The sequence below is a fragment of the Melozone crissalis genome, unplaced genomic scaffold, assembly GCF_028551555.1.
Source record: "Melozone crissalis strain CALT ecotype California unplaced genomic scaffold, PUWL_Pcris_2 ptg000027l_1, whole genome shotgun sequence".
In the NCBI taxonomy this organism is placed as follows: domain Eukaryota; kingdom Metazoa; phylum Chordata; class Aves; order Passeriformes; family Passerellidae; genus Melozone; species Melozone crissalis.
This window is the reverse complement of record NW_026535805.1, coordinates 70,697,897-70,709,921: the sequence shown is the minus strand read 5'-3', so window position 1 is coordinate 70,709,921 and position 12,025 is coordinate 70,697,897. Positions and strand designations below refer to the sequence as shown.

Sequence of the window (12,025 nt, the reverse complement as noted above, 5' to 3'; positions counted from 1 at the left end):
TACTGCATATCAGTAGTTCAACAAAGTCAGCACTTTTGTGTAATTGCAGGGGAAAAGGGCTGAAAAACATTACAGATCTCAGCAAGAAATGGGCCCTTTATACTTTTAAACTGATCCTTGATAAAACAATGCCGGGGTCATGAGAAGGCTACTCTGCCAATTTTGCTTCACTGTGGGATCCATTGACATCTGGCTGAGCTGCGGAAGCTGGAAAACTTCTTTAATATTCTCTTGACACCAAAGTGGACATGTGGAAAACATTCTAATCTGTTAATCTTTGGTGCTCCTGAAGAAAAAGGACATTTGGCTTTATACTTTGTGATGATAAATATTGTCTCCAGTCTAGCTGTAAATAAGTTAAAAGCATTTGAATGGAGGATGCAGTTCTTATTTTCCATATATGGGAGAAGATGGATGTGCACCTGTGCAATCCAGAAGATGTAAAGAATGCCAGGAGTTTTTACTAAGGTTAGTTTACCATACATCTTGGAAATCCACCTTTCTTTATGCTGAGTGTAGTTTGTCAATGAATCGGTGAGCAGAGTGTCTGAACCTCCATACATCCCACATGCTAAAGTAGAATAAAGTATTGTTTCGGGGGATTCTGAAAATAGAATTAAAGAGATTTGAAATAGTAGTTAAGTCTGAATAAAAAGTGCAGGTTTTATTTAACAGCATTAACTATACCAATTATTTGTGGTTGACTCTAATATGGAGTAATAGTGAACGATGGAGATACATAGGTGTTCAGCTTGAGTAGAATGCACAATTGTTCATTTCTGTTGTGAGATTTATCTCCAGAAATTCTCTTGCATTAGAAAATAACTGCTATAAAAATATATTATGTATTCCTAGTGCAAAGCATCTATTATGCATTAATACAAAATGCAAAAGATACCATGGATTATGTGAAGACCAAACTAGGATTCAAAATTCTACATACCCTTGTAGTACATTCTAAAATAATAAGAAAAATTGTAACAATGCATGAAGGCTCAGGCTGAAGTGAAGTCAGATGACCTTTTAAATGCTGGCATTTTAGTCCTTTAGATACCCTGATGCTGATATGTGATAGTGGTACTGTGGAATGAAAATAGTTCTGCTCTACTTTCCCTGTGTTTTTATAAATGCTGTCATTGCTGCAAATTTATTTTAAAACAAGAGATGTTTTCTGTCATCAATCTATTTTGTTTGCTCACATTGGTACAAGGTAGTGTGCACTGCCGCTTAGTGCATAATGCTGCAAGTGTTCTGGTTATAAGTGAGAGAAATTATGCCTCAGGAGCAATTTGGTCACCCAGCTTAAGCTGAAGAGTGGCTCAACACACGTTGGTCTTCAGTAACTAGAAGGTTTGGGACTTGGCAGAAGCTAGCAAGGACAAAATAACAAGATAGAAAAAATTTGTAGTTTCTTTCTAAGGTACAGACACAGTAAGAGGGGTACATATGATAGATTAACTTCATTATATGCTCCCTGAATGTAGGAAAAAAGGGGCCTTTTCAAATGCTGTCATGCTTGGGTCATGCCCAAGCTTGCTACCATGCTTCATTGATAGATTCACATGTTCCACTTTTGCCACGTGTACTTCAAATAGTAGGCCTTTCAAATCAGTGCCTTTCCCTGATTCTTCATAGCAGTCTCCTGCCCTTTTCAGTATTATGGCTCACAGAGAAGTGCACTGCCTGCAGCCTGCATCTCAAACATTGATTTTTACCTGTTCTGTCATTCATTCAATCCATTCTCATCTGATGCCCCATATTATGATAATTCAGCCATTTTATTTTAGTGGATATGTGTCTACTCAGCTTATCCTCTGTAAGCCACCCGTGGAAGTAAGTGGATATTTTTTTTCTTTATTCATTGGACCATAACAGTCAGCAGCTCCAAGCATTCTTTGTCCAGTCCCAGTTAAATTTTCCTCTCCCTAAGCTACCCTCAGTAACTTTACCATGGAGTTAAGTAATCATTTATCTCCCTTGTCCATTCAAAGCCCTCTGTTTGTTTTCCAGTTTATTTTATTCATTTGTGCAAGTGGCATATGAGAAACACTTTGTTGGTGCCTGATGATACGTAGGGCACAGGCAACCTGGCACAGCTTTTGCATCTTTGGACAGGACAGTTCCATGACAGCCTACCCCAAAGCTCCCCTTTGCCTTTTCTGTCTAGTTTCCCCTTTTCCTCCAGATCCCAAGATTATTATCTTCTCTTCCCTACCTATTTCATTGGTCTCCTGACTGTGTTCAAACTTTTTTTTTGTCTATAGAACAAATACCTTGTGTTTATAGATCAGGTTATTTCATGACATAGTAAGCAGATAAATTGTTAAACCATCACAGGTTTGCTTGAGAGCAGCAACTTCTGCTGAAGAGCATCCTGAGCAGTAGCTGCTTGCTTTGAGTCAGCAGCAGCATCTGGCAATGCCCTGGCTTGCCTGGGGAGGGAAGGAAGGGAGACTGGAAAGTCACTTACTGTTTTGATGATGATTGCATCTTCATGGGTTCCAACAAGATCTTGGCGTGCCTCCTGCTCCCCCTGCAGCTTTGTGATCCTTAGCAAGGGAGAGCTGGAGTTGAGCACAGCCCCACACCAGCAAACCCCAGTGTTTTTAAATATAAGAGTGCACATATTCCTAAAAGGAGCACAATCAGCCTGCATGGGCGATAAAATAATGATTTGTGAACATCTGCTTCATTAATTGTGTTATGGCACAGGATTTTTATTAGCATTCCAAAATCTCAAAACCAGTCTCATGTTGAATGGAATTGATTCCCCCTAAACATCCATGAATGTTTTCTGAAGAACCAGATCTGCAACACAGACCTCACTGCTCAGGCTTTTTGTGCAGGTGATGCATTGTCAGTCAGGGACAGAGATATTCCAACTCAGGCTCAGAGAAATTGCTTCACAATTCTTTGTTGAGGTTAAGAAAAAAAAATCATGTTCAGCGGCTTCTCTCTTGACCCTTGGGCATTTTAACTCCCAGACTGACCAGTTCCTGACAATAGGGTGGTAAATAAGGTGGAACTTCCCTGAGCTTGTAACTAAGTCCAGACTGGGATCTCTTAAGATCAGTACCCCTTCTGTGCCAAACTTGAGACTGCAAAGCTACAAAAATATCTCCAAGAAACTCATGTAAAACTTATTGAATATGAATGTAACAGAGTGTTTTTCTTCCCCAAAACTTGTTCCCGGAAGTGGCCAAGCCCATTTTTCACTGAAACTTTCAAAACAATCCAGTCTGAGGCAGAGACAAGGTATGGAAAATATAAGTTCCAGCAGTTAAAGGCTGACAAAGTAATAAACAACTGAAAGTGGGGCCTTATGACGGAAAGTGTTAGGGAACTTTAACTCTAGATGTCATTGCCAGCTTTGCTTATAATAAATGTGTCAGTAGCAATATGAAAAGATGCGTACAATGAGTTAAAGGAATGTAGTATTAACCTATTTTATGTGGCATGTCTGCCCACAAATTGCTTGCATCTCAATATGTTTTGGAAGAAAAGGATTTCTTTCCCCTAGATGAATGTATTAATTTTCAAACAACGGGAACTGGGAAATTAGATATTTTAATGTTACAGTGACACCCTGTGGTCAGTAGGGATGGTGTTAAGTCAAAAGCAGTTTTGTGATGCTTTTTAGCAGTTTTTTAACCTTAGCAAAAGCAGAGAAGCAGGAAGGAAATGCAGATAACTTTCACAGATTTCCACAGAGAGGTGTTATCTCATTTTATTGCCTTATACATGGAAAATGATGAATTTAATTTCTTGAATACCTAAATGATATTTATTTGCATACTTTTATTATATTGAAGTACAGGAGAATGACAAGGTTTGGTTTTAAACAACTTGACAATGTAAATTAGGGAAGGGTCTTTGTAGCCACTGAACCTTACAAAGCATTGCTGGCATAGTCATTTCTGTGTCTGGCTAATTCTGTGTTTCTCTGCAGGAGAGGGTGTTTCTGCCAGTGACATGCCATGTAGTGGTGGGCAGCAGACTGATGCCAGAGAGACACAGTGATATGGCAGAGGCCACCATTCCAAGAGTGCCAGCTCGGCACTGACTGGGCTGCAGGATTAAATAGCATTAGTCCTGTACTGCCTTTTGTGCCGGCAGCCTTTGGCCTGACATATCTTACTTCTTCCTCCCTGCCTGCTGCCTTCCTTGAGCAAAAGCTGAACTAATGCAGCCACTCTTTGCAGAATCTACATGCTCCTATCTTTAAGGCACTGAGCTTCACAGCACTGTTGCCCCTTGACTTTGTGGCACAAATCTTTTCCTCTTTAATGCATACCTTGTATCCTTGCATAATATCAATACCTTGATATTATGCTTTCAAAATCTCATCATTTAGAAGAAGCCAAATTTATGAAAGACCTGATTTATAGCTTCTGATTTATACCACATACTTTCCTGGAGTTACTGATGCTGACCTTGCCATTTTTAAGAGAGAAACAAAGTCAAACTTCTGCCAGACAAACCAGGTTTAAACATCAGTAAGGAAGGAGACTGACTGTCCCAACAAGAAGTTATGGGGAGCTAGTAAAGCAAACTGAGAAACATGAAGCATTTATTATTCACTGGCAATAATGGTTTCCTGTTAAAATTGGCTGTTTGACAAAGGTGATGAATTTAATTCCTTGCTTTCTCATTGGGGAATTAGGAACTTAGCATGGGACAGGAGAAAAAGTCCTCTGCCTTCTCTGAAGAGTAAGCTAAAGCTAGCCAAAAATAAAGTTTGGAAGGTGTTCAGGAACCACTGTCAGGAATTTTGTGATTTTCAAAAGTGTCAAAAATATTGAAGTACTGTAGTTGTCCTGGAAGCCAAGCCATTGTTCACCCCCACACACGTCCATGTGGAAGCAGCTCATTGAGTGCTCATTTAGGACATAACCTATGAAATAGCTGCAGTACAACTTCTCATGAATGTCAGCAAAATTTAGTGCCTGTCAGGAAGTGACAGTGAGACTCTGGACTTTTAAAACATCATATCGACAGTGAATTTTTTGCAAGCTTCAATTGCTTAAAGGATTGAAATTCATTATCTCCTGTAAAAACGTGACAAATATGGAAGATGAAGGAAAATACTTAGTTTTACATATTTGGCCAATTTTTAGGTTTTACTTTAGAGCTGCTTTTGCTTTTAATGGCTGCAAAAACAAAAGAGCTTCATAGCTGCTCAAATGTGCAGAGGAGTTATTTATTAGGTGCTATTTCAGACTCTGTGCTTGGACAGACTGGGCTGTAATATCAACCTCCAAATTAGTTAGTACCACTGCTGAGGGATGTTTTCCAACATCTTTTTTTAGCACTGTTAGATTGGAGTTTAGAGTATGGATTATTTAAGGATTTTTTGAATGGGGCCACTGAAGATGAACTGGAGTGATTCTGCACTTGAGTTAGCAAACACTGAATTATGACTGTCTGTACAACATGCAAGAGCACACAGATGCAGCTGACCCTGTTGCTGAAGTAGTAGTGCATTGCAGTAGATTCCTTTCAAAAGCATTGGGAAGAGAACTCTAAAAGACATTATCTTAAAGGAGAGACACCTGCTCGCTGCATGTTAAGACCACTGATTTAAGGAACTGTCAGATTTGGAGGTCAGTCAGGATTGCTGTATTAGATGTGCCATGTTTAGACCTTGTCTGCCAGTGGCTTAATGTTCAAATAGCAAATACATCCTGATAGAGATACAATTTTAGAGACTTCATGTTTATGCACTGTTTCTGGGAAATAATGGATTAAGTGTCCTGTACTAGGGCTACAGCCACTCCCCCAAGGATACAACCTATGTAAAGGTGCTATTATTAGACCTTCTCCTTTTTTTTATATTTAGCCAAAATAGTCAATGACTTAAAAGACAGAGCAATTATCACTGTCTGTCACGTGGAAATTATTGCTCCCACTGCTTAGTCAGGAGAAGGCATCAGTGTTTTAGATGCTCTTGCATCTACAGTAATATAAATTGTCTGAGCTTTCTCCAGCTTCCAGTGAGGGTACTTTGAATAACTTAGACAAGGCTGCCTGAGAATACAAGGGTGTGGTTAGACACAGAGGGGTGTTTCATGCTACCTTCAGGTGGCTGTGATATCTCATTTCCATCCATAGTCACCAACACTTTCAACAAACAATTATCAGCCACCTGTACCCCACTGCTGTGAGATTTGCACTGCAAATTCAGAATCACAGTGGCATCACTAGTGTTTGTACAAGGAAATCAAGAACTGATATATGTCAATTCAATGTCTTTAGAAAACATGCCCTTTTAATGCTTTAGGATATTGGCTTTGGTTTTGCTTACAGTGAGTGCCCTGTGAAGGACTGGAGCAGACTACTGACTTTTTTGCCCGTTTTTTGCCAAATACTATTTAGTTGATACTTTTTTCCTGTTGGTGCAAAAGGACAAGAATTAATTGAGATAATTTTTTGGGATTAGAAAGTGAATGTTCATAATTTTTTTAATAACTACTGAAGTTATTTATAAGTACTACTGAATTTTTTTTATAATAAATACTGAAGCTGTTTCTGAGTCTGCTGATATTCCTTGGGAATTTAACAGCATTGATGTACCTCAACACATTATTTGTCTATAGTTTTATCCCCATGTAAAAATTACTGAAAATGAGTGCATGAAGAAGAATGCTCTAGCAGTTATGACAGATTGGGAAAACCTCCATGAAAGACACTTTCTTTTATCTTTGCCTCTCTTAAACAATAATTTCTGATGTAAATCTTAAAATCAGACTGAGAGAGAAGGCATAGTAGTGGGATCATGCTTGTATCAACCTGTACATCCATTTGTTACTCACCCTTTTCTGCAGACTTCCACCATACCCTAAATCTTTCCAATAAGAAGCCCAACATGTGTCTCTGCATGGACATTTGCAAGCTGAGAGCTGCCACTGTGGAGCTCGGGCCAATGACTTCTAGAGAAAATGCATGAATCTTAGCAGCTAGTGCAAAAAGAGACAGAATTTCCAGTTGTTGTGGATGCACATCCTCTGTGTACTGGACACAGATGTGTCATATGACACATTTTCTGACTGGTGGCCTGCTCAAACAAAGAGTGTGACAAGTGACTGAAATGTGAAATATGCACTTTGGTGATTCACTCCATAAGTCACAAATTATTGTACTTTGAAGTACGGTACCTCTTTTTAGAGACCCTTATTGTGTGAGCAATATTAAATAGGACTCTCTTGCCTGTCAGTAATGCACCTTGACTCCTTTGAGGTCTTTATTACAGGCTTTGAGCAGCTACCTAGATCAAGATAATATTCTCTGTCCAAGAGTAAGACCTAGGACAACAATTCCTTCTTTATTGTTGCTCTCCAGAGATGTTGGAAGTCCAAAGAGTCTGTAAGGCCAATGATAAAACTATGGAGTGCACTGTTAAAACTAGAAGCAAGTACAAAAAAAAACCCCCATTAGGGTAGTTTATTTCAGAACTAAAAAAAGCTAACTACTAGGTCTATTTGGAAAGGGGACTTAGCAACTGCAACATGCAGGATGGTCATTTGCCTACCTTGCCAGCTAGTTGTGTGCATGTCTGGGAAGGAGAAGCTCCCAGAGCAGCCTGCAGGGACAGAAAAGTGATCATCAATCTGTGCAGTCAGGCCTCTAAGCCAAATTTCTGACCTGCATATGTGGGTAACAAGCATGGCTTCACCTCTGAATCTCTCTGTATCCAAAGTCAGGATTTTGAAAATTTATCTCTCCACAGGAACTCCGGTCCTGAATTTCAGTCTGCCTGACCTGTCTTACAGTTTTGGTGTATATCTGTCTAAATTATTCCTGTGGGGAAGGGAACCCTCTAGTGCTATTAAGGCACTAAGAGCAACTTGTGTTCTTTAAGAACTTGTGTCTTTGAAGACTTAATAATTGTTCTGCCTAGTTCCCTTGCCTGCTTCTGATTATCTGTCGAGCCTGAATGCCTCCAGAGGCAGGGGAAGACTGAAGAGCTTTCTCTGACAAGGGAGACCCAGTGTCCTGGATCACATACGTAATGCATTGTAACAGAAAACAATTGCTTTCCAGTGTCAGCTTTATTTTAAACATCAAATAATAGAAAGAAGAGGGTGCAAAAGCTCCCTAAACATATCAGTGGAAGTCACTGGCTCAGTTTTTTGCCTCCTCCCTTATCAGTCTCCTAGAGAAGACTTTATCTCATAGGAAATGTAATATTATCTTCTGGATGGAGTTGGTAACTGGTTTACTACTTTTTATCATGAATATGCTGAGTGGATCAGAAGAGAGAAGATATTTGAATGAAGCAGGAAGAAAACAAAAAGCAAACAATTATTAATTTACCACTGCTGAGTATTTTTTCAAGTCTTAATTTAAGTCTAGTTTAAATGAGAAAGCTTGACACTGTGCATCAAGTATTCTCTTAAAAATATTCCAAGCTCAACCTGTATGTATCTATGGAGAACTTCCATTGATTGGTTTTTTGCATGAAAACCTTTCATATTAGATGCATGTTATTTAAAAGCACCAAGTTGAAAGATAAAGAGAGAAAAGACCTCTTTCTATAAAACAGCAATCATCTTATCTGCCAAAATCACATGTAATGGACCATTAGTTCTTTGTTCCATATCCTGTGTTTGAAATGTCTTACCTTATAAAGATGTCAGGACTAAAACCATTATAAGGAATTTCCTCCAAGAAACACATCCATTTGTGGAGAAATGTGTATTTTATGCACGGTAACTTATACATATGGCCTGCCATTTATGAAAAATTATAAATAATACTCTGTGCTGATGCTTCATTTTTGTGTTGTTATTTTCCAGATGGGAGTTTCTGTGGTGGATTCATCTGTTGCAGGACTTGGTGGTTGTCCCTATGCAAAAGGTGCTACTGGAAATGTAGCCACAGAGGATGTGATATACATGCTGAATGGTCTGGGGATCAACACAGTAAGATATTTTTTCTTTCCAGTTAAGACTTAAGGGAAAAAAATAAATTCTAGGAAACATACAATACGTACCTCACAACAACTTGTGCTGTACAACAAAATATTCAGAGCCCATAGAAGTTTTTGCAAACTCAGTGCTTTAATATGGCTTGACACATAACAGGAATGATGTTGTCTTCATTAGCAATTTAGACTAGAAATAGTTTGTGTATTTAACATAATTTTAATAATCTACTTCTTCCTACCTGGAGCTATGAGGAATTTAGTAGCATCTGCTTTGTGTCATTGCTCTGTCTCAGTAACCACAAAAAACTCAGTACTGTAGACATTGCTACAGAAGGCTGATCATCTCAACAGTGGAAAGACTGAGCAGAGCTCAGCTCTTGTCACAGATTTGGATTTGGCTCATAGTGCTTATTAATTTGTTGTCAATTTTTCTGACTTCAAAGTTGAAAAAAATTGTGACGTTTGGCACCCAGGCACAGGACATTGTTATTTCTCGTGTATCCACTTAATGTATTTCAAAATTGTACAGAACCTGTTACTGGCTAGGAGTCATTTTTATTACCAGTCCTGTTGTTGGAGGAGAGGGCAGAGCAGCTCACATACCCTGAGCCGCACTTTAATGAACCTTACCAGGGAGCATCCACACCTCAAGAGCACTCATTTAGTATCCCTGGCTGGCTGGCATGTTAATTATTCTGTATTCCTAGAACTCATTTACTTCCTTCTTCAATAAATGTGCTCTTTGGTCTTCCTGTCTGTCCCCATTTATCTGGATGTGTGGCATAATGAGTTCGTGCTAGCTCAGGCATTGCTGTAACTTTATGTTTAATTTACACATGGACATGGAGAGTCAAGTTCAAAGGAGAACATATAAAGAACTGCCAAAACTACAAAGTGTGTGGTTTGCATTTAAATCACCACAGAAAGAAATCTAAATGCCTGATATCTGAAATAGGAAGATTTGCATTACTGAGGTCATTGGAACTTATCATTCACTTGTAGGTAGGCTTCAGTTCTGTGTGGTGTGCAGGCCAGTGGAGTCCCTTGACATGAAAGGATTACAGAACTTGGACATTCCCTGGGCACTGTTAAAGCATATTCAGTGCCTTACAGAGTTCACTGTAAGCATTTATCTGCTCTCATTTGCTTTTTAGGGAGTTCAGGGTAGATATCAGAAAATGTTCAATCACAAGTGTCCACTGCGCAAGTGGACTCTGTTTTGAACTGTTTGTACACACTTTGGGGTAGCTTTTCCTCATGAAAATGATGTTTATTCTTTTGAAACAACACAATTATTTGAAATAAAGAGGAGAAATCATGCATTTCACTTTACATTGCTGTGCACCTCAGACTCATGCTTTCAGTATAGTCTTTCCTTGGGCAAAATACTCATTGACCTTTCCAAGTGACTCATAGCAAAAGGAAGCAATTAAGCAAAAATAGTTGGATTATATGAAATATACCATGTACCAGGCTTCTTGATAAGATTGATTAATCTGTTAACAATCTGGTGGCCAAGCAAGATTACAGCTTGTCCTAAACGTTGATAAGAAATCCCACGGAGACAATCTCACCATCAAACGCTTATTTCTTCTTTTGTTTGGTTTGGTGGTTGTTTTATTTAGGTTTTGTTTAATTTTAAATTTAGATTATAGCAATAGCAAAACACAAGTCTTCACTTTTTGAATCCTTTTTCATGCTTTTTGCATGAAGTTTTGTAGTGTTGAATGATAAATAAGTATAGCATATATTTAGACTCTGTATTTTTCTTCTAATTTCTAGTAGTAATTCCAGCTCCTTATTCCAGATTATTCTGGGGTTGAAGGTTATTACTCCAGTATTTGGTCCACTGCTGATGGGACAAGAAATCACTCTCAAAGTAGTAGAACCTTCCAAACAACTAGAAGTTGTAACTACCTGTAAATCACTGTAGCTTTACTGATCCCCCTCACTGACCTATAACATGAATCAGCCCCTTTGTTTGCAAAAATTACACCCTGGAGCAAAAAACCTGGAGTCTAAGCATTTTCAACATGTGCATTTATTATTCTTCACATTTTTCCCCTCTTTTTTAGGGAGTAAATCTTTGTGCCGTGATGGAAGCTGGAAACTTCATCTGCACAGCTTTGAACAAGAAAACAAACTCAAAGGTTGCACAAGCTTCCTTCAGTACTGGAACTATCAATTAAATGGATTTTTCTTTTTGCAGCTTGATTACATTTTCCATTTACCTTGACCAAGGACATTTGCTTTAGGAAAAGAAACAAGGAAACCATTGCATCAAAGAAACAAAATAGAACCTATGTATAATTTTTATTTAATGGGAACAGTTATTGTACTGTACTGTCTTGTCAGGAACTCTCTGATTTGTAAGTAAGAAATAAACGACTGTAGTACAGAACCCTGTACTTTGCACTTCTACAGACGAGAGAAATACATAAATATCAGGAAATTTTACCATGTTTTAAATTGAATTTTTAGTTCTTTTCAGGAAAACCAGGTAGAAACAGTGAGTACATAGTTAAATTTTAATCAAGATGTCTTTCAGAACAGTACAAATATTTTCAGTAGTTTATGAGATCTCACACTGTGTGTGGCCATTCTATTGTGTATTTTATTTATCTGAATTCTTGCTTTTCATTTGTCAAGTCACTGTGTTATGAACACAGAGCCAAATCCGAATTCACTGTAAGAATTTTTTTAGCAATAGAACTTCTTTTAAATTTTGTTTAACATCTGCTAAATTATGGATGACTTTATCTTGTTCCAAGACATTGTGGTGAGTGGCACTCTGCCAGCTCCTTCCAATCCTCCAGCAAATTTCCTTATTTGTTACATATGTTAAATTTGTTGTATTTGCATTTTTTGATCAACTTATTAAAACCTAATTATATGAAGCAAATAAAAATTGGCAAGGTTTTCAACATCATTCAGGTTCATAGTGGTGTAGAAGGGGCTACATTTTCATCCAAGGTTTCATAAAAAATTAGATTTTTCATGCTGTAGGCTACAAATTGATATTCTCATTAAGAAATCACAGGTTTTTTAGGATAGTATTATTTTTCTGGACTAGCTTACACAAAGGAGATTACAATTTTT

The 12,025-nt window shown here is 38.1% G+C and overlaps 1 protein-coding gene across 1 annotated transcript in view; it reads left to right on the top strand.

Annotated features, from left to right (window-relative positions):
- HMGCLL1 (3-hydroxymethyl-3-methylglutaryl-CoA lyase like 1) overlaps positions 1 to 11,819 on the top strand; it is a 75,728-nt gene extending 63,909 nt beyond the window's left edge. The window contains exons 8-9 of the mRNA XM_054280581.1: positions 8,796 to 8,921; positions 11,002 to 11,819. Of these exons, the coding sequence (XP_054136556.1) occupies positions 8,796 to 8,921; positions 11,002 to 11,115 (240 nt within the window). The 3' untranslated portion in view covers positions 11,116 to 11,819. The remainder of the gene's footprint in view (positions 1 to 8,795; positions 8,922 to 11,001) is intronic.
- Positions 11,820 to 12,025: the final 206 nt, after the last annotated feature.